At 51.2% G+C, this 23,434-nt stretch overlaps 2 protein-coding genes across 2 annotated transcripts in view; one reads left to right on the top strand and one right to left on the bottom strand.

Annotated features, from left to right (window-relative positions):
* The first annotated feature begins 1,487 nt into the window (after positions 1-1,487).
* On the top strand, positions 1,488-4,199 carry LOC144952077 (aerolysin-like protein). Its single transcript, XM_078882478.1, has 3 exons — positions 1,488-1,505; positions 2,640-2,699; positions 3,139-4,199. The coding sequence occupies exon 3, from the start codon at positions 3,146-3,148 to the stop codon at positions 4,085-4,087; it is 942 nt and encodes a 313-aa protein (XP_078738604.1). The 5' UTR covers positions 1,488-1,505; positions 2,640-2,699; positions 3,139-3,145; the 3' UTR covers positions 4,088-4,199.
* An 8,908-nt stretch (positions 4,200-13,107) lies between these two features.
* The window catches only part of NCSTN (nicastrin), a 31,135-nt gene continuing 20,808 nt past the window's right edge, over positions 13,108-23,434 (bottom strand). Inside the window, exons 14-17 of the mRNA XM_078882470.1 lie at positions 20,271-20,358; positions 17,689-17,852; positions 14,901-15,128; positions 13,108-14,378 (exon numbers count right to left, since the gene is read on the bottom strand). Of these exons, the coding sequence (XP_078738596.1) occupies positions 14,256-14,378; positions 14,901-15,128; positions 17,689-17,852; positions 20,271-20,358 (603 nt within the window). The 3' untranslated portion in view covers positions 13,108-14,255. The remainder of the gene's footprint in view (positions 14,379-14,900; positions 15,129-17,688; positions 17,853-20,270; positions 20,359-23,434) is intronic.

Raw genomic sequence — 23,434 nt, 5'->3', positions numbered from 1 at the left:
TACACTATACACTACACAATACACTACACTATACACTACACTATACACTACTATACACTACACACTACACTATACACTATACTATACACTACACTATACACTACTATACACTACACTATACACTACACTATACACTACACTATACACTACATTATACACTACACTATACTACACTATACTACACTATACACTACTATACACTACACTATACACTAGTGCTGTACTATGAACGAAATGGCATGTTCTGTTTACGTAACAAAACTTACTAATTTGCTTTGTAAGTTGGTCGCGGGTTTCACGACGCATTTATATATTTACGCAATCTAAAAAAATAAACCTGTATTATGGATGGTATTGGTCACGAAAGCCTACGGTGTTAAAATAGTAACCTTAGAAATTGACCAGAAGCACGTACAGTTCAAAGGTCATTAATTAATATGGCACTCATCAACACTATAAATTTGACCTTTTACGTTGGGGCCATGTTAAAAAGTTTAAACAAAAACTCTGAAATCACTTGAATCCGCCACTCAATTGACTCTCAAGGTCTCGTATCGGGACCGTGATTGCGTTAACGAGGCGCGTGCCTGTAGCTCGGCTGATGAACGGCGGGTCACACAATGAGCACGCGTGCGCCGAACGACCACCCATGCAATTAGCGAATCCTCGCGGTAATTGGCTCGCAGTGATTGGCCTGGAGGTGAAGATGGACGGAGGAACAAGCGCGTAATTATGCCAGGTGACGTGAACTCCCTGAATTAACTCTCAACAGACTTGTATCGGAACCGTGATTGCATTCATTCGGCGCCAAAACCCGTGGCTTGGATTACACTGGTCAACACACTTTTTCTGGCATAAGGTATTCCAACGGTTGTAAGGTAATTTTGGGGTGCTGATTCCAAATGTGGCATCAATTTTTGTCTATCACATCAGGTTTTTGAGATATCAAATATTGCATTTTCAATAAAAACTGCAGAAGATAAATATTAAATCAATGTGGATATCTACATAAAATTATATTATAAACACACTATCCTAAAACTACAGCACCATATTTTAACACTAAAGCAGTCACTGACTCGCAACAACTTGCAATCATAAGTGACAGAGTTAATTTCGGGTAAAATCTATGAAAATGGGGTATGCCGATAGCATAAAATGAGATGTGATAGAGCAAATCTGAGATCAGGTTTGGGATCAGCACCCTGAAATTAGTCTAAAACAGCTGCAAAAGTCCAGGCCAGAAAAAAAAGTTTTTTTTTTTGTTGACCAGTGTAATTAGCGGCGTCTCACGTAAAATGGGCACGCGCAAAGGAAGTGCCACGCATCATCCAATTAGTGAGTCAGCGTTCTGAGTGGCTCACGATGATTGCCCCTCCCCCATGATTGTCCGCGGATGGGAATGAACGATCGCTTTATTGTACCACGTGGCGTGTGCTCGCGTGTATATAAAGGAGGGCGCGACCGGCACAAAACGTCTACTCTTTACGGAGGTGACTGCCTAGGTAAGCGGTGGTGGGTGGTGGGTGGTGGGTGGTGGGTGGTGGGTGGTGGGTGGTGGGTGGTGGGTGGTGGGTGGTGGGTGGTGGGTGGTGGGTGGTGGGTGGTGGGTGGTGGGTGGTGGGTGGTGGGTGGTGGGTGGTGGGTGCAGTGGTTTCGTAAGGATTTGCAGTTGTGCTCTTTTCAGACTCTGTTGGATGTAGTTGGGTACGTTTTGGTTGCGTTTTTTAAATCCTTTATATTAAGTTTGCTTGCGCGCTTACGACCGTGCAAATTTTCTGTCGTTTTTTAACCCACTTCCCGTGATCCAATCGAGCTGACATTTTCCACACACTCGTGCGTAACAATTAATGTTCGTGAGAATTTTTTTTTTTCCACTTTATAGAAGAGAAAAAAATTTTCACTAACACAATCATACATTTTTTTCCTAAACACAGAAAATTATTCTGCATATGTGTCAACGCACTATAAAAATGAAACTCTTACTCAAGAAAAACAGAAATGAATAAAACCGATGCCACGCATATAAAGGATTTATAGTGACAAACTTTGTTTTTACGGGTTAATTTTTTCCTAACCTGCGTTAACTATGGGCTTCTGCCGTTGTGTATTGGTTTTCAGTAATGCAATTAAAGTTTTTTTTTATATTGACTTGGTCTCCCACATTTTACTTGAACCGGTCCCAGCGCGACCGTTCCATATTCGCACTTGCTCCGGCTAGTTACCACATTTTAAGAATGTTGTATTTGGGTTCGTAGCATAGTTTCTAAGAAATGGGGAAACTACTTTTTTTTATTGACCTGAAATTTGAGGGGTGTGTGCAGGAAGCCGACTACGCTTCAAAGTTTGATGTGGTATTTCATGGCAATTGTCCGAAATCTATTTAAGATTATTGTAAAACTTGTCTAATTTGACACGTTTTGCAAACCGTCCTATCATGTATTGCCCCAAGCCTAATACTATTCAACGCCTGGCTATCTGGATTGTGCTGGCTCTCTAACAGACTTCTGTGAGGCATTTTTCATCAGGGTGGATCCTGCATGGGTATCTGCAAACTTGGTTTTCTTGGCTTGTAGGGTTTAATCTCGTTTCCCCATACCACCTTCATCCGTCTGCTTCTGTTCCTATGATCCGTGTAGGTCGACTGCAGCCGAGTGCCTGGATTGCCTGTCGGAGCTTTGCTTTTTCGAAGAACAGAGGTATTTGTCCTGCTTGTCACAAATTTAGCGTGTTGCACTCTCGTTCTGCCGCTACTGAATGATGACCTACTGAGGTGTTGTGGAATGCACCATGCTTCATATCCCACTTGTTGCGGCATTTCAAATGGGGAGCGAAAGCAAAAACTGAAGCTGCGTTTTGCTGCTCCTCTGCCTCGCAGTTCCAAGAGCATGTGCGCACTTGCGCCTAAAGCTTAATTGCTATTTGTTGAGTGGTGGGTTGTGACGTGTGCACTTTTTTTCAAATATTGCTATAAAGATATTGCCAAATCCTAAAAGGCATTTGATTTGTACAATCTTGGCGTGGAGTTTATTTTTGCATACTTAAAGTGTAAAACCACATTTATCACGATTTACTTCTAGAAGGTGCCTTCCATTTAAACTTGCGTGCCACGCTCTCCCTTGCTTCTGTCTCTTCCAGGTAGACAATGTCGTACCCACTTACGCTGCACATCATTGGAGGCCAAGGTGGAAATGCGTTCTCGTTTGATGGGAGGAGCAATGCAGCCACGCTGCAGAAACTCTCCGTGAGCGTCGGAGGCTGGCAAGTGAGGGGTGTGGAGGTGTGGCTGACTGACGGGCGAAGGCAGAAATTCGGCACCGTGGACTCCTCTGCTCAGCAGTTTGAATTCCAGTCGGGCGAGTTCATGTCGCAGCTCTCCCTGTGGGGCAATGGGGCCGGCACGCGTCTGGGTGCCATCAAGTTCAGAACGAGCCGCAACCGCGAGTTCTTTGCCAAGATGACGGACTGGGGGCTCAAGACCGAGTACAAGATCGACGTGGGCTCCGGCATCTGCTTGGGCGTTCAGGGCCGAGCGGGGGCTGACATCGACTCCATGGGCTTCCTTTTCATCAATGCTGTAAAGTCGTCGGTGATCCAGAACATGAAGTACCCAACTATGCACCAGGTTCTGCCGAACGTGCAGATGGAGGAGATTAAAGACATGGAGTACATCAACGACACCAGCGTCGTGCAGTCTCACACCTTCGAGAGCTCCAAGACGATAACCAAAAAGTCGTCGTGGTCTACGACCAACAAAATCGAGTCTACCTTCAGCCTGAAGGTGTCTGCAGGCATTCCCTTAATTATGGAGGTGGAGACCGGGTTCAGCTTCACCTTGAGCTCTGAGACCACGCACTCGTTGGAGGAATCTGAGGAGCGGACGGAAACTCTCACGTTCCCCGTCTCTGTTCCTCCACACAAGACCGTCACCGTTGTCGCCAGCATCGGGCGTGCAAACATCGACCTCCCGTACACGGCCCTGCTGCGCATCACCTGCACGAACGGCGCTCTCTTTGACGTTCCCCTGAGTGGCGTCTACAAGGGGCTCACCTACACCAAAATGACCGCCCGTGCTACTGAGAAATGAGCAGCATTTTTGAGAATGTTCTGAAAGAATAATTGTGGCCGACTGAATAAAAGCCTTCTGCACTGCAATTTTCTCTTTCGATCTTTCATTGCATGTATTGCATTTTCCTTTTGCCCCCTCCAGTTTAAAGGTACTACCCCCCCCCCCCCTTTTGTGGCTGTAGACAGGACTTTAAAAGCTGCCCCCTAAGCTTCAAATGCTCGATTACCCAATTGCATAGCATTTTTTAAGGTTTAAAAATTACAAACTATATTGCAGTGCAAATACAGTAAAACCTTGGATTGCGAGCATAATTCGTTCTGGAAACGTGTTTTTTAATAATCCAAATATCAGTCGTGATAACGTGACGCTTGGCAGACAGCGTACACGTACTGCTCGTATTGCAAGACCTCGCTCGTTTATCATATTAATATTTATTTAAAATTTTGCTCGTCTTGCAAAACACTCGCAGACCAAGTTACTCGCAATCCAAGGTTTTACTGTATGCACCATTTATTCATTTAACAACCACATTGGTTACACTGTCAATCCCACGGTTGTGCTTGCTGCAATTTAGTGGCAACTTGGCTCTCAACTGAAAAAGGGACCTAACATTTCTATTGAGGTTGATTATAAATGAAATTGATGTCAATCCCTGTACGGAGATGACTGAGTTACCCTGATGTGAAGACGGGGAATTGGTGGCTAAGAATCAGGAGACCGGAACAAGGGGATAGAATAGGAGAGGGGCCATGGAAACACGTTCCTTCGGAGTGGGCAGGTAGGAACTTGGTTGGACAGCGCATTCGTGCACGACACAGACAAATAATCCCTGGTTGGCAGTGTGGAAGCTGTTGTTCCTACCTGTATAAGTGTAGTGTGTAGGTTAAACGAGTTTTATAAGGGAACCACGGGGTGACCAGCCCCACCCCACCCAGCCCCACATCTCCCACGCCCCACCCTTCCCACCCCCAACTGAAACACCTTTTAAGGCTGGGAATGTTGAAAGAAACACGAGGCAAAAAGATCCGCTTTTTTCTTTTCAAGGCTTCCATTTTATGAATGGAGCCACCCTCCCCCAGTTCCATTTTGTGAATGAAACATCGCCCGTCTCCTCATTGGCCCGAGTCGCGCGAAGTCGTCTGACAAAATAATTCAAATGTATAATTGAACCTCATGGTGGGACCCCCGGGGTCCCGAATAAACAGAATGCAAAATCGTAATTAATTTATTTGTTTTTGGCGACTCCATCCCACCTCGCACAAATGCCGCGACCCACCAGAAATCAATCCTCTCGTTCTTCACCAAGCCCCCGTCGTTGCCAAAATTGCCATAGTCATAAACAAAACTTTGAAACTTTCATTAGCTCTTCGTGTGGAGCTCGTCGAGAGGAATAGATTGCCGCGTCGTTCGCCTCCAACAGACATAAAATGACGTCGCAACGCAGTTCATGCGAGAGCCGGGGGCTTATGGGATCCGAGGTCCCGCCATAAGGTTAATTTATTTCTCATTCCATCCTAGGAGCTCGATGCACCAATGCACGAAAAGCAGGAAACAACAACAGAACCCAGGGGCAACCGAGCAAACCGAGGGAAGGCCGCTTTAAAGAGATGGGGTTTCAAAGCAGACTTGAATATATCTTCATAATAAACGTTTTTGGGTTAGATCGCGTTATTTATAAATGTGTCGTAACCCTCCACCACCCGACACGGCCAATCAGTAAAAAAGTGTCACGTTGACAAAAGACAAATAGTTCACTACTTTAGCCCACCGATGTGTTGAAGAGTGAATCCACAACATTTAAAGTTTTTTTAGTACGACGTTTCGCTGGTAATTACATCCAGCATCATCCGGCAATTCGCAAGAAAGCCTACGTGTTAAATTGAATATATCTGAAAAATAAGAATTGGTTTTACCTTTTCTCTTAATACAACCGGTGTAGGCCCAACAGTTTCAACGACAGTGCATATATTAGAATTATCAGAGCATATGTGTTTGCATGTTCACAAGGACTATGTGTCGTTGATGCAGTAGTTGATTCCTTCTGTTTCACACTTAACTTATAATTTAGCAATCTTTGGAAGAACGTAATCCACCAGGCTATGCGTTAACTGTGTTAGCCGACTCTCTGTGTTGCATTGCATTACACTCTCTAATTTGACTAAATTTATTGTCAAACTTCCTATTTCTCTCTCTAATATTTTTCCTTGCAAAAGGTATCTAGTTGGTGGTTTGAACATCTTAACACCTCCTGTTTTGATAATTGTTTTTTTACCCTTCTATCTGGCAACAAAACTGACACCTTTTTTACAAGGAGTCATGTTTGTGTAGAGGTGTTACGGAGGGAGTGTTATAGAGTTGATACGAATGGGAAACAAACACACTGGGCGTGGCTATGTCTGTACACGAGCAGGTGCTTACATCGACGTCCGCGCCGTTTAGCCTGGGGGGCTAACACGGCGCTGGGATCCCCCGCGGCCCCACCCCTCAGGGGGGCGTGGCTATATAAGGCGGTGAGCCGGTGGGCTCGGGGTTCAGTGTTCAGCTTTAACCAGAGAAGCAAGAAGACCTGCTAGATAAGCCCTGGGACTCCCTTGGATCGCTGTCCTTCTCAGGACCGACCAAGGCCAGCCAGTGGCGTGGCCCCAAGAGCCCAGAGCCGATGCCCTTGTAAGAGCCGGTCTGGGAACTCAGGGTGCCGTAATCCCAGCTTAACCAGGCTGGGTTAGCTAGCCTCCCCTAGCCCGATAGTGGAGGACCTAGGAATAGGCTAGCTGTAACATAGGTTGTCGATCTCCCAGTTAGACGGGTGGAGGGGCCGATACCCCTCCGAGTGTTGTATATCTCGGCCTGTAGATACAACTGTGTTGAATAAATAAGTGTGCCTCCGACTACGTCGTCCAAGCCTCCTTGAACCACACTACATTTGCATAGACCACAATACTTGCAGCCATAATGCAAACAAAAAACATAACTCTGATAATGTATGCACTGTCCTTGAAGTTGATTGGTCCACACCCGAGACAGCTTTCCTTAGAGCCTAGTCTCACATGGGTTGGACCAGATGACGCCAAAAGGCGCACAACTCAAAGACAATGCGCCATCAGAGTATGAGAGCTCGGGGTAAGCATTTACACCATTAATGAAGAAATCAAATTTGTGGATTTCACACCTGATGATGATTGCTTGTGTTGCAATCGAAACGTCGTGAGAATTTTTATTGTTTTATATTAATATTATTTTACAAAAGTTACCAGTCAAAATGTACAAAATGTCCTATTATTATTATTAACATACAATGCATGCTATATTTTAATAAATCAGTCCAACGAGCCAATGAAGCAATTGCGCTACTTTACTGCCAAAAATAAATTACTAAATGCCGAAAATGACTTTACACCGCAACACGCACCACGTGCGCCTAATAATAATCCCTGATCAGAGCCCGGCTAATTCGCATTGGGCTTCACTCATTTTCAGCGGGTGAGGTGCACTTTCACCTGTAAGACATCGCCAGTGTGTGCGTGTGAGTGGTGGGGGGCTGCCACACATTTGAAAGCATTGCGGGGTTCGTGACAGCAGCACAGGCGGGTTCGGTGGCGAGTGTGTCCGTAAGACAAACCACTGTTAACTCCCCCCCCCTGCCCCCCATACACACAAAGTGGTACCTATTTTATCCACCCCTCCCCCCCTCGGTCAATTAAACCGGGTTCTAAAGTGGAGTGAGTTGATGGTCTCTGCCCGATCACCAGTGACTTACTTAGAGATCCATAGACTCGCGCACAGACTGAATTTGTGATTAAAACCGGCTTCTAAAGTGGAGTGAGTTGGTGATCTCTGCCCGATCACCAGTGACTTACTTAGAGATCCATAGACTCGCGCATAGAGATCCATAGACTCACGCGTAGACTGAATTGTGATTAAAACCGGCTTCTAAAGTGCAGTCAGTTGATGGTCTCTGCCCGGTCACCAGCCAGTGACCGCGCCTCACCAGAAATTCAACTCGCGACCTTTTCCGATCGCTGCGAGCCCTGCTCGCTCTGTCCCAATGCCGAGCCAAACAACGCACGCACCTCGACTCGCTGCTTCAACTAATTGAACTAACGAAAGCGTTTTTACATACACGACGACCACCATATAAAGGCATTGCTTATAAAGGAGATTTGTATCTGGGTCAGTAGCAGTGGGCTATATCGTCCCATCAATGTATAAGTGGACATTTGAACCTCATGGCGGGACCCCAGGCTTCCATAAGCCCCCGGGGCTCTCGCATAAGGGGCCGTCCATAAATGACGTCACGCGATTTTGGACGATTTTTGACCCCCCCCCCCCATCGTCACAAAAAGTCAGACCCCATCCCCCTCAAATATGACGTCACAAAGCTCTGCCCCCCCCCCAAAAAAAAAAAATATAACATGCTTCAAATCGCTTTAAACTATTTTCATTGTAGTGCGTAGTTAATGTGGCGCTGTACTCTGATGTTGTAGGAGAAAACAATTATTAAAAAGTATATTTTATTAAGTAGAACGTGTTGTCTATATTGATTTAAAGTTGCGCATTTTGATGTGATGTCACATTTCTAAACCCCCTCTCCCCTCGTCACACATCGTCACAAATGTCTGAAATCCCCCCCCGCCCCCAGGTGCGTGACGCCATTTATGGACGGTCCCTAAACTGCGTTGCGACGTCATTGTATGTCTGTTGAAGGCGAACGACACGGCGATCTGTTCCTCTCGACGATCTCTACACGATGCGCTCATCAAAGTTTCAAAGTTTTGTTTCTTCTGCGCATTCGTTCTCGTTGCGCTTGGACGACACGACAACAGAATGATCCGCGCCAGGTGGGTCGCGGTGTTTGTGTGCGCGGTGGGACGGAGTCGCCAAAAATTTATTAATTGCGATTTTGACTTCAGTTTATTCGGGAACCCGGGGTCCCGCCATGAGGTTCATTTGGCATTCGCGTATTCACAGAGCGCCAGGCCACCGCTCCCGTTTCCAAGCCGGCCATAGCCTCCGCCAGCAGGAGGAGCGGTGGCGCAGCGGTTAGCGCACCCGCACCGCGCTGCCTAAACGAACGCCCGGCGACGTGAAATTCGTGCGGCCGCCCACGACCAATAAGCACAGCGGGCAGGGGATATACGAGCCGGCCATTGGGCCCCCCTTCTTGGTAGACTCGGTTTAACACGTGGTAGGGCTTTCACGGCCAAATATCATCCATAACAGAGGGGTTTTTAGGGTTAGATCGCGTCAATATGAAGGCGTCGTTAAACTTGTCACCAGGTAAGGCCCCCACTGAGCTCGTAACGAATTGGCACGTTCCGTTTACGTGACCAACCTCACTCATTGGCCCTGTCGGGTGGTGGCGGGTTTAACGACACACAATTGTATTTACGCGATGTAATCCCAAAAAAAAAACACCCTCTGTTATGGGCAGACTCTGCCTGCAATGAGCACCTGGTGCATGAACCAAAACACATCCATTAATTCTAGACTAAGTTTCCGTGACTGCAAGGATTCATACTCTTTGGTTTTTTCGGTAAAGTCACGTAGGTAAAAAATTCAAATAAATTAAATCACGACGTTTCGGAGGCAACACAAGCTTCCGTCTTCAGGTGGAACCGTCATAGGTGTGACTTTACCGAAAAAACCAGAGTACAAAAACACATCAGCACTGTGGGAGACAAACACGGCGGGCCGCGTGCGTTTTGTTGTCAACCGACCCACCCATGACTCCTCATCGACGCTACTCGCTCACAGCCCTTAGCCACGTGGCCTGACCCAGCTACCCCCCCACCCCATCTTCCTATGGAACTGCACCGTGTTCAGTGAACTCCAGCAGGGGGTGGGGGTGATGGGCCAAGTTGCCTGCTCGCAACAGCTTCCAAGATCCATCAACCCCCCTCGACAGCTCGCAACCAGGAGGCGTTGCCGTGGTCGTTTTCGGAAGGACGGGATGGAACCTCTTCGTTGGAGCGACACGCTGGCTGGCTTAGGACGGAAACAAGTTTGCCGTGCCGTTCGGCGGCCGATCCAACGCACAGCACCACCACCGCGCCCCCTGCCGTTGGTCGTGCATGTTGAACAAAAACTAAACTAATAGGGTTTCCCATTTTTTCTGGCAACAAAACTGACACCTTCTGCAAGGAATCATGTTAACATTAACCACAATACTTGCAGTCAAATGCAAACAAAAAAACAATACTCTGATAATTTATGCATTGTCCTTGAAACTGATTGGTCCACACCAGAGACGGAGTATTGTTTTTGTTTGCATTTAACTGCAAGTATTGTGGTTAACGTTAACATGAGTCCTTGCAAAAGGTGTCAGTTTTGTTGCCAGAAAAAAGGGGAAAAACCCTATTAGTATATTTTGGTACTGGTGTAGAGGAGTAAATTGGCGGACGTGACGTCGTGTGTGCCGTCCAGTGTGATGACGTCACGTAACGAGACATCATGCGCGCTGGGTGGCTCGATGACGTCATGTCTCAGAGTATTTAAGGGAGACCCCGTGACGAAAGCGGGGTCACTGTGGTAACGAGTAGAACGAGAAGGGTAGAGAGGGAACCAGGGTATAGAGGGACGAAGTTGTGAGTCTGGAAGGACGCCGGTGGTAGCTGATAGAGGTGCTTCTCCCTCCGGTCGGTGGAGTTGGCAGAGTCCCCGATCCGACACGGAGAGAGAGACTGGAGCTAGCCAGGCAGCGACCAGGACTCAGTGTAGGACCCCTAACCCCTGGGAGTTGTTACACCCTTGTTTGTTAAGTTGTAAAGTCTGTAATAAACCTTTGGCGAAAGCCCCTCAACTTACCTCCGTCTCCAACTGCATCCTGGGAACTCAACACTGGCAAAGGAGGCCTCATGATGTTAGATACTTACCCCGAGCTCTCATTACTCTGATAGTGCGTTGTCTTTGAACTGTGCACCTTTTGGCGTCATCTGGTCGAACACCATGAGACTCGGCTCTAAGAAAAGCTGTCTCTGGTGTGGACCAATCAGCTGCGTAGCTCTTTTTCAGAAGCAACATGGCCACCACAATTTGACAGCTCGACGAAGCGGCTCATCGTCGTCGTGTGGAAATCTGAAGCAGCCAAATACTCGAAATGCGCGATGTTGATTCTCAACGTGGAGGAAAAAGTCGGAGGGCCCGGAGCAAAATCCACGCTACCATGGGGAGAGAGAGAGACACACAAACTCCAAATATACGAGGAGGCTCTTCTTCCCCTTTTCTACAGTTACATGCTAATCCCTCACATTAACATAGCCACTTCCGTGTCCTCTAATTTCTCACATTAACATCCCTCACATTAACATAGCCACTTCCATGTCCTAATTTCTCACATTAACATCCCTCGCATTAACATAGCCACTTCCGTGCCCTCTAATCTCTCACGTTAACATCATGCTAATCTCTGCCATTAACATAGACACTTGCGTGTCCTCGTCTAGGAGGCCGCTCTCCTCCTATCTTACAGTTACATGCTAATCTCTCACATTAACATCACCAGCCCCGGCCACGTTATAACCCTTGAGCTACACCAATTTCAAACCTTTTAAAACAGTCTGCCTCAGCAGCAGACCACGCTGTCCCACCTGATGACGGACGCTTGTGTTGCGCCCGAAACGTGGTTTATTTTTATACCCACTTGACTTTACAGAAAGAACCAAAGCGTATACAGCAGACGTCAGGGTCAGGATCGAACCCATGCCCTCCTGTAAACCAGGTGAGGTAGTTAAAATCAATCTTCATTTGAAGTTAACATCTCCAAGCCACCGCTGCGCCCCATGCTCAGCCGTAGGAGCAGCTACCCGTCAGCCCCCATCACCGGCCCTCTCAACTGCCCCACCCGGGCCCACGGCGATTCCTTTGGAGTGCTAAGATCGCGAGCCCAACGCGCGTGCATGTGTGTGTGCCTGTGTGGTGTGTGTATGTATGTATGTGGTGTGTGTGTGCCTGTGTGTGCGGCGCGGAGCGGTGAGCGCGCTGCGCTACGAACCCGGTGACCCGAGTTCGATTCCCGCTCATGGCCAACACACAGTGATGATTATCTGAACCGGTCCGGAGCCTCCCCTAGATCGACTCAGCCTAAAATGAGTAACCGGTGTGGTGTAAAATTGCCACTGGGGAGACAAAGGCGGCTGGGCGTGGTTGCTGGCCACCCACCCCCTCGTGTGCCCGTGCCGGCCTTCATAGGTGTTCGCTAACAGCACTTGCCCCAACAGTCTGTTAAGGCTACACGAGGGATATTTTTTGCGCGTGCGTGTGCGATCTGGACACATTCCCATCAGTGAGCTCCTCCGCCGGCAAGGCTACATTGGCTGGGTCATGCAGCACCGCATGCCCTGCCAACGCATGCCCAACAGCTTCCGTTTGGCTGCATAGAGGGGGCTTTACGTGAACGACATGGCCTGGAGAAGAGATGGAGCTGATGCGGTACAGGAGGATGGCGCCGAGTGGACTTGCCAATGACTGGTACCAACAGTGTCAAGATCGGCCTCTTTGGAGGAGGCTCGTGAAGGACGCTGCTACTGGGCAGTCGGAGGCAGTCGCCCTCCAGCAACAACGGAGGGCAGAGGAGCGACGCTCACAACAACGAGCGGAGCGCCAGGCGGATAAAACACAGCAAGTTGGCACGGTAAGGGGCATAGGTGGTGCATCTGCCGGTCATCTCAGTCGGTCAACCCACGGCACCTGCTGGGTCTGTCCCGAGACCTCCTGCCAGCGGGTGTTCGACACTTCACGTGGCCTTAACGTGCACATAGCCTGGCACAGGTGCCGTGGTGATGTCACCGGGCACTTCGTGGCAAATGGCGTGTCTCGGTGTGTGTGGGTGACGACACCGCGTCGACGACACAGGGACGGTGGGTGGCCGAGTGTTTATTTACAAAAGGATTCGGCTGTGGACAATTTTAGAAGCCCACAGACATTGGGTTTTTTTAACGCCGGCAAGCAATGGCCGTGGCGGCCCCCCCCCCACTCCCCGCCCCCCCGCCCCTACCCCCACGCCCCGCCCCCCCTCCCCCCATCCCCGACCCTACCCCCAACTCTCCTCCCCCCCTGGACCCATCGAAAGATCTTTAAGGTCCACGTAGCAGCCCTTCCTGCCTGCATGCCTGTGGAGGATTGTTTAACCAGCCGCAACACAACACAGGTGGTCACCGCTAGCGGGAGTCGAACCTAACCCCCCCCCCTGTGGCGGTGAGCTGACTCGGAGGGGAGGTCGCTGCCCAGTGTCTGACACAGGTGAGGGTGAGTGTGTTTGTATGTATGTATGTGAGAGGTGAGTGTGGGAGAGAGGGTGAGTGTGTGTGAGAGAGAGGGTGAGTGTGTGCGAGAGGGTGAGTGTGTGTGGGGGAGAGGGTGAGTGTGTGGGGGAGAGGGTGAGTGTGTGTGGGGGAGAGGGTGAATGTGTGTGAGAGAGGGTGAGTGTGTGTGTATGAGAGGGTGAGTGTGAGAGAGAGGGTGAGTGTGTGGGGGAGAGGGTGAGTGTGCGTGTGTGTGAGAGGGTGAGTGTGTGTGTGGAGGGTGAGTGTGTGTGTGGAGGGTGAGTGTGTGTGAGAGAGGGTGAGTCTGTATGAGAGAGAGGGTGAGTGTGTGTGGGAGTGTTTAGTGAAGTGGTGAGTATTCTTAAGAGGGTGCGTGGTTAGTATGCAGCCGAGCATTGTGAGTGGTGAGTGTGGATGAGTGGTGAGTGCATCAATAAGCTGGCGAGTGTGGTGAGCGCATCAGTAATCTGGTGAGTGGTGAGCGCATTAGTAAGCCGGTGAGAGTGGTGAGTGTGGATGAGTGGGGAGCGCATCAGTAAGCTGGTGAGTGTGGTGACAGCATCAGTAAGCCCGTGAGTGCAACACCAATAAGCCTATAAGTGCATCAGTAAGCCGGTGAGTGCAACATCAGTAAGCCTTGTGAGTGCATCAGTAAGCCGGTGAGTTTGGTGTGTGCATCAGTAAGCCGGTGAGTTTGGTGTGTGCATCAGTAATATGGCGAGTGTGGTAAGTGCATCAGTAAGCTGTTGAGTGTGGTGACAGCATCAATAAGCCGGTGAGTGTGGTGAGTGCATCAGTAAGCCGGTGAGTGTGGTGACAGCATCAATAAGCCGGTGAGTGTGGTGAGTGCATCAGTAAGCTGGTGAGTGCAACATCAGTAAGCTGGCGAGTGCAACATCAGTAAGCTGGCGAGTGTGGTGAGTGCATCAGTAAGCGGGTGAGTGGGCATCGCGCGTCGGGGTGAAGAGGACGTCGGCCTTGGAGTTAACGAGGTAGACGGAGCACAGAGAGAGCGCCAGCACCAGGCAGCCCACGGCCAGCGTCACGTGCTGCACGACGCACACGAAGGGCATCAAGACCACGACGTCACGACCACGGTGGTCACGACCACAGTGCCACAACAACGACTGGCTGTGTGTGTAGCTGTGTGGGTGTACCACTGGCTGTGTAGCTGTGTGGGTGTACCACTGGCTGTGTGTGTGGCTGTGTGAGTGTACCACTGGCTGTGTGTGTGGCTGTGTGTGTGTACCACTGGCTGTGTGTGTAGCTGTGTGGGTGTCACGACTGGCAGGCTGTGTGTGTAGCTGTGTGGGTGTCACGACTGGCTGTGTGTGTGGCTGTGTGAGTGTACCACTGGCTGTGTGTGTAGCTGTGTCTCTGGCTGGTCGTGCGTATAGCTGACTGGCCGTGTGTGTAGCCATGTTACATATCCGTGTGTGTAGCTGTGTGTGTAGTTGTATGTCTGTCCGTGTGTGTCTATCCGTGTGTGTGTCTATCCGTGTGTGTGTCTATCCGTGTGTGTGTCTCGCCGCGTGCGTCTCTGTCTGGCCGCGCCAGCGAGCGCCACTCACCTCGAGTTGGGGGCTGGCTACCAAGAAGAGGCGCGCCCGCAGCTGCTTCCAGCGCGACTCGGTCCACGTGGAGTACTCCCCCGAGTCGAAGTCCCGCAGCTCGAAGGCGGGCGACACGGCGGGCGACAGGTGCGCCGTGCTGCGCGTGCAGAAGCCAGCGCCCTCCTTGTCCCCAGCCTCGGCCCCCTTGCCCGGCGGGGAGCCCATGACCCAGATGTACTTGTACATCTGGTGGAGAGGAGGTGGTGGTGGTGGTATGGGGAGGAAGTGGAGGATGAGGAGGATGAGGAGGGCGACACGAAGGGGGTGGAGAGAGTGTTAGGTGGTAATGGTGGGAGGCGACATGGAGGAGGAAGAATAAGCGGAAGAAGAGGAGGAAGAGGAGGGGGGGGAAGAAGAGGGGGGGGGAAGAGGAGGGGGGGAGAAGAGGAGGGGGGAGGAGGGGGGGGGGAAGACGAGGGGGGGAAGAGGAGGGGGGAGAAGAGGAGGGGGGGAAGAAGAGGGGGGGGAAGAGGAGGGGGGGGAAGAGGGGGGGGGCAAGAGGGGGGGGGGAAGAGGAGGAGGGGGGGGGGGAAGAGGGGGGGGGGGAAGAGGAGGGGGGGGGAAGAGGAGGAGGGGGGGGGGAAGAGGAGGGGGGGGGAGGAGGAGGGGGGAATAGGAGGGGGGTGAAGAGGGGGGGTAAGACGAGGGGGGGGGAGAGGGGGAAGAGGAGGGGGGGGAAGAGGGGGGGTAAGACGAGGGGGGGGAAGAGGAGGGGGGGGGAAGAGGGGGGGGGGGGAAGAGGGGGGGGGGGGGAAGAGGGGGGGGGGGGGAAGAGGAGGGGGGGAGAAGAGGAGGGGGGGAAGAGGAGGGGGGGGAAGAGGGGGGGGGTAAGACGAGGGGGGGAAGAGGAGGGGGGGAAGAGGGGGGGTAAGACGAGGGGGGGGAAGAGGAGGGGGGGTAAGACGAGGGGGGGGAAGAGGAGGGGGGGGGGAAGAGGAGGGGGGGAGAAGAGGAGGGGGGGAAGAGGAGGGGGGGGAGAAGAGGCAGGTGACACACAGGGTGGAGGAAAGGGGGGGGGGTTAAGCCAGTTGGGCTCGTTGTACTTGAGTCACGGTCCTGTCAAGCCGGCTCCACCCTCCCCTCTTAGCCTTGTGGCAGCCGCTAAAGAGATGAACGCTCTCCCTTCAACCCCCTGCCCCCATCTCCACCACGCTCACTCCGCTGCGGCTGGACCACTCACATTGTCAAAGGCACAGGGTGGCAAGATGGGCATGGGTTCGATTCCAGACTTTCCGTGTGCGGTTTGCACCGTCTCTGCCCTGTTCTGCAGAGTGTGTGGGGCTTGGGCACCACGGTAGTGAGACGTTAACTACCTCGCCTGGTATGCAGGAGGTCGTGGGTTCGATCCCGAAACTGATGACCCTCGTTATATTTGGAGTTTGCGTGTCTCTCTCCCCGTGGTCGCGTGGATTCTCCTCTGGGTCCCTCTGGTTTTTACCTCCACATTTAGAATCAACATCATACGTTGGTTGCTGCTATAAATTTACCACGTGATGATGGTAAGCCACTTTGTTGAGCTACCCTTCGTGAGAGCCAGTTCGCTTCCGAAAAAATATCTCCACCGCTCGGCGTGGGCCTTACCTGGTCAAATAGAATAGTGCCGCGATTGGCACGCTGCGCTACGAACCCGGCGGCCCGAGGTCGATTCCCGCTTGCGACCAACACCAGCGACGATTGTCTGAGCCGCTCCTGGCCGCCCCCTCCCCCAGGTCTACTCAGCCTAAAACAATGAGCATCTGGTGCAATGTGTGAACATCACCACTGGCTGTCATAGGTGCTACTCACGAACAACCTGTTAAGGCTACACGGAGGATCTTTGTCTTTGGGGAGCGGTAGTGCGTCATGGTGGAGAGATGTTAACCCGCCAGGTATACAGGAGGTTGTCGGTTCGATCCCAACCCTGACGTCTGCTGCATATACGGAGTTTGCGTGTCTCTCTCTCTCATGATCATTATCACGGTGGCTAGAAGATGTTAACTACCTCGCCTGGTATACAGGAGGTCGTGGGTTCTGACTCTGACGTCTGCTGTACAACTGGAGTTGGCGCGTCTCTCTCTCCACTTGGTTCGACCTATCATTTGCGATGGTCACTTATGACAAAAAAAACACCTATACAGCTCAGTGGGGCCTTTACCCGGTTTAAAAAAAACAATTGTTTATGGTTCTTGGTTCTTTCGGTAAAGTCACGTAGAAGGGAAGAAATAAAATAATAAAAATAAAACAATAAAATTCTCACGACGTTTAGATTGCAACACAAGTCAGCACCACGGACAGCGACTGGCGGTTGTTCAGATGGACGAGTCCATCTATGCTCGGAACGGAGGAGGGGGGAGAGGAAGAGAATGGAGAGCGGTCTGAAAGTCACCGTAAGCGTGAACACAACTAACTAAGACTCGAAATGGTTTATCAAATCCTTCCAATGATTGCTAAGCCAGAATCCATCTTCTCGGTTGAAATTGTCTCTGTGTTTGTATATGTGGATAGCCTCATGAACGAATCTCTCATGGTAGCCGGATGGCTTTACAGAAAGAACCAAGAATATGAATCCCTGCAGTCACGAAAGCTTTAAATCGAAACTGTTCACGGGTTTCAGAGTTTTGCCGTCGCAGGTGCTCCTCACTAACAGCACTTGACCCCAGCGGCCTGCGGAAGGCTACGCCGGGCGGGGGGGGACTGTTGTCTGTGTGGTGGTGGCGCTGCTGTGATGTCATCGTCGTCGTAGTTGTTGTTGTTGTCGTGCGGTCACCTCCTCGTCGGCGACGCCGTGCTTCTTGGGGTCGCGGCAAGCCGTCTCGTTGAGGGGCACCGCGGTGCCCGTGAGGTTGGCGAGCGCGTGGAGCACCACCTGCGTGATGTCGTTGTGACTCCAGTTGTCGCTCACGCCCACGTAGAAGCTGAGCGCGTGGCGGCCTGGGCACACGCACGCACACACGCACGCACGCGCCGGTATACACACACGCAGATACACACAGTATACACGCGCAGATACACACACGCAGATACACACAGTATACACGCGCAGATACACACACGCAGATACACACAGTATACATGCGCAGATACACGCGCAGATACACACACGCAGATACACACACGCAGATACACACAGTATACACACACGCAGATACACACAGTATACACACACGCAGATACACACAGTATACACACACGCAGATACACACAGTATACACGCGCAGATACACACACGCAGATACACACGCGCAGATACACACACGCAAACACACACGCGCAGATACACACACGCAGATACACACACAGTATACACACACGCAGATACACACACAGTATACACACACGCAGATACACACACAGTATACACACGCGCAGATACACACACGCAGATACACACGCGCAGATACACACGCGCAGATACACACGCACAGATACACACGCGCAGATACACACACGCAGATACACACACAGTATACACACACGCAGATACACACACAGATACACACGCGCAGATACACACACGCAGATACACACACGCAGATACACACACACAGATACACACACGCAGATACACACACGCAGATACACACACACAGATACACACACGCAGATACACACACGCAGATACACACACGCAGATACACACACAGTATACACGCGCAGATACACACACGCAGATACACACACAGTATACACGCGCAGATACACACACGCAGATACACACACAGTATACACGCGCAGATACACACACGCAGATACACACACAGTATACACGCGCAGATACACACACGCAGATACACACACAGTATACACGCGCAGATACACACACGCAGATACACACACAGATACACACACAGTATACACGCGCAGATACACACACGCAGATACACACACAGATACACACACAGTATACACGCAGATACACACACGCAGATATACACACAGTAAACACGCGCAGATACACACACACAGATATACACACACACGCAGATACACACACAGTATACACGCGCAGATACACACACAGTATACACGCGCAGACACACACACGCAGATACACACACACAGTATACAGGCGCAGATACACACACGCAGATACACACAGTATACACGCGCAGATACACACACGCAGATACACACAGTATACACGTGCAGATACACACACGCAGATACACACACGCAGATATACACGCACGCACCCGCCGAAATACACACGCAGATATATATACACGCACACAAATCCACACACAGATACACATGCCGATATATATACACACACACAGTTATACACACGCAGATATATACATAAAGAAATACAGGCACGCACGCACACGCAGATACACACACATGCCGATATACACACACACATATACGCTGATATACACACACACATATATACGCCGATATACACAGATATACACAAAGCCGCCCCCTGCTGTTAGCGAGCACCTATGAAGACCAGCACCGCACACGAGGGGGTGGGTGGCCAGCACCATGCCCGGCCGCCTTTGTCTCCCCAGTGGTGATGTTTACTACACACCGCACCAGGTACTCATTTGAGGCCGAGTCGAACTAGGGGAGGCCCAGGACCGGTTCAGATAATCGTCACTGGTGTTGGCCATGAGCGGGAATCGAACTTGGGTCGCCGGGTTCGTAGCACAGCGCGCAAACCGCTACCACTACCACTCCCCACACGCACATCGATAGACACACACACACACACATCGATAGACACACACGCACACATCGATAGACACACACACATCGATAAGACACACACACACACATTTCATTCTCTACAACGGCTAACATCAGCGGTGGCAATGCGAACGGTTCCTGGGCCTCCCCTAGGTCAACTTAACCTTAAATGAGTGCCTGGTGCTGTGTACAAACATTAGCAGCACTGGGGAGACTAAATTCGGCTGTGGGGTGTGTATGTTGAACTTCTTTCGCACTGTACGTAGCGAACCACGCTAATCGGAGGTGTGGGGGAAGGACAATAAACTAAACAGAAAAAGAAGTTCTAAAAAAATTAGTTTTCAATTTGATGTAGTGTAGTGTATAGTTGTGTAGTGTATAGTGTAGTATATAGTGTAAAGTATAGTAGTGTAGTGAAAAGTAGTGTATAGTGTAGTGTATAGTAGTGTAGTGCATAGTAGTGTAGTGCATAGTGGTGTAGTTTATGTACAACTTATTTCACACCATACGTAGCCAACCATGTGCCAATTGGAGGTGCGGGGGAAGGACAAGAAACTAAACACACAAAAAGCCGTTCCTACAGAACCATTCCCCTGCATCTGCTCGCGCGCAGAGGAAGTGGTTGGGGAGGGGGGGGCAGTAGGGAGTGACGATTACCCAGAATGCCCTTGTTCTCCTTGTCCATGATGCTGCGCAGCCACGAGTTGTTGGCCCGAACGAGCAGCGTGTAGAGAAGACGCGCCACCTACAAGACAAAGACAAAGGTTCACAGACTGTTGGGGCAAGTGCTGTTCGTAGCGAGCAGCACCGATGGAGGCCGGCACTGTCGCGCACGAGGGGGTGGATTAGACAGCACCACGCCCGGGCAGCCTTCGTCTCCCCAAGTGGCGATTTTTACGCATCGCACCAGGTACGCAGTTGAGGTCGAGTCGACCTAGGAGAAGCCCGGGATCGGTTCAGATAATCGTCACTGGTGTTGGCCGTGAGCGGGAATCGTACTCGGGTCGTTGGGTTTGAAGCCCGGTGCGCTAACCGCTCCCTACGCAAGCACACAAAGACATCATCCCCCTCCCCCGCGTAACCTGCACATACTGTAGGTGCAAGTGCTGTTAGCGAGTAGCACCCATGGAGGCCGGCACGGCACACGGAAGAGGTGGGGGGTGACCAGCACCACGCCGCCTTTGTATCCCCAGCGGCGACGTTTATTCACACCCCGCACCAGGCATTTTATGTGAAGCCCAAGTCCACCTCGGGGAGGCCTAGGCCAGGTGAAAAGAATTGCCACCGATGTTGGCCGTGAGGAGTTAGAATCAAACGGAAGTTGCCAGGCTCACAACTCGGTGGGCTAACCACGACGCTCCCGTAGCGTGCACACCTCCGATTAGCACGGTTGGCTACGTACGGTGCGAAATAAGTTCGACATACATACACACCCATGTGCTTGCGTGGGTTTGTGTGCATGTGAAAGATCTGGGCAAAGTCCCATCGGTGAGCTTCTCCGGCAGGCAAGGCTGCGTTGGCTGGGTCATGTAGCCCGCATGCCCAGCCACCGCATTCCTAAACAGCTTTTGTTCGGCCGGATCGAGGGGGCTAAACGGGCGCGGCATGGGCTAGAGAAGAGATGGAGTGATATGGTACAGGAGGACGTGGAGCTGAGTGGACTTGCCGATGACTGGTACCAGCGGAGTCAAGATCGGCCTCAGTTGAGGAGGCTCGTGAAGGACGCTACTGGACAGTTGGAGGCAGTCGCCCTCCAACAACAACAGAGAGCGGAGGAGCGACGCTCACAACGAGCGGAGCGCCGGGTGGCAAAAGCACAGCAAGTTGGTACAGTAGGGGGCACAGGTGGTGCATCAGCCAGTCATCTCAGTCATCTCAGTCAGTCGACCCATGGCACCTGGGTCTGCCCCGTGACCTCCTGCCAGCGGGTGTTCGACACTTCACGTGGCCTCAAGGTGCACATGGCCTGGCACAAGCGTCATGGTGACGTCACCGCCACTTAGTGGCGAATGGCAGTTGTTGTTGTTGGTGTGCTTGGGTATCCCGGCATGCTCAGCTAACAGCATGCACAAGCAGCTTCTGTTTGGCTGGACAGAGAGGGCTAAACGGGCGCGGCATGGGTTGGAAGGTATCTGAGTGGACTTGCCGATGACCGGTACCAGCGGAGGAGGTTCGTGAAGGACACTGCTGGGCATTTGGAGGCAGTTGCCCTGCAGCAACAATGGAGGGCAGAGAAGCGACGCTCACAACAACGAGCGGAGCGCCGGTCGGCTAAAATGCAGCAAGTTAACACAGTGGGGGTACAACTAGTGCCTCTACCGGTCGTCTCAGTCAGCCAACCCATGGCACCTGCTGGGTCTGTCCCAAGACCTCCTGTCAAGATCGGCCTCTGTTTAGAAGGTTCATGAAGGACGCTACTGTACGTACGTGTGATGAACTTCTTTCGAACCAAACCATTACAAGGTCGCACTCACCACACACAAAGTGCTTTCCACAAATTAACCACAACAGCTTGCCAACCTCGTCGAGGAGCATGAACCATCACGTGAACTCCCGTCATCCTCGCAGCAACAGCAGCGGCAACTACATCGCGTGCTTTCAGATGCGCTTCTGCGGCCGCCTGGAACGCTCTATCTTCCAATATTAGAAGTTCAACTTGCATACATACCACGCAGCCGTCTTTGTCTCCCCAGTGCTGCTAATGCTTATGCACAGCACCAGGCACTCATTCACATTACCACCGCTGAGAATGAAATGTACGTGTGTGTGTGTGTCTATAGATGTGTGTGTGTGTCTATAGATGTGGGTGTGTCTATAAATGTGTGTGTGTGTATAGATGTGTGTGTATCTATAGATGTGTGTGTGTGTCTATAGATGTGGGTGTGTCTATAGATGTGTGTGTGTGTCTATAGATGTGTGTGTGTCTATAAATGTGTGTGTGTCTATAGATGTGTGTGTGTGTGTCTATAGATGTGTGTGTGTGTCTACAGGAGGTCCGGTGGACCGGTTCTGGCTCCTGCCACTATGAGGGGTGGACAGTCCTCTACTCGGGGCAGGAGACTGCCAAACAACAGGGTGTGGCTCTTCTTCTGAACAAAAGAATGAAGGGGGCGTGGGAGCGTGGCGGTGAGGTGTGGGAAGCTGTAAGCCCCAGGATACTTTGGGCTCGCCTTCCCATCAACCAGAGGCGAGGAGTGGTGGTCGTGGTTACTTATGCCCCCACCGAAGACGAACATCCGTGGAGGGATGCAGGCAAAGCCGATGAGTCGGACGCTTTCTATGACCTCCTGTCACAGGTGCTGGCTAAAGTGGCCACTCGGGACAGAGTCATCTTGTTGGGTGACTTCAATGCCCGAGTTGGTCATGATGCTGGCACCTGGTCTGGAGTGATTGGAAGGCATGGGCCAGATCAGCTCAATAATAACGGTAGGAGGCTGCTAGATTTTTGTGCAGCCCATGGGCTTGTAATTACCAACACGCTCTTCCGGCATCGGCGCATCCACACAACATCATGGATGCATGCCGGGTCCAAGCAAGAACATCTGCTGGACTACATAGTGACGGACCAGCGGATGCGAGCCCATGTCCTTGACACCAGGACCTACCGTGGAGCTGATCTGCCCTCTGACCATCGACTAGTCATCTGTAAGATGCGCCTGCCATTCTTCCACTCCGGTGGTGGGTGTACACCCAGGATCCCATTCCAACCAAAAGTGGCCTGGTCTAAGTTAGCTGATGAAAGTTGCAAGCGAGAATTTCATCATCGCTTGCAGCTGGGGTTGGCATCGTCCCCCACTCCACCTGATGTCGAGGGTAAATGG

This window comes from Lampetra fluviatilis, chromosome 65 (genome assembly GCF_964198595.1).
Source record: "Lampetra fluviatilis chromosome 65, kcLamFluv1.1, whole genome shotgun sequence".
NCBI lineage: Eukaryota > Metazoa > Chordata > Hyperoartia > Petromyzontiformes > Petromyzontidae > Lampetra > Lampetra fluviatilis.
Note: the sequence above shows the minus strand (reverse complement) of the source record. Positions and strands in the feature narration are given on the sequence as shown.

Excerpts from the sequence above, each read along its gene's own strand:
- LOC144952077 (XM_078882478.1), top strand. The coding sequence starts at position 3,146 with ATGTCGTACCCACTTACGCTGCACATCATTGGAGGCCAAGGTGGAAAT.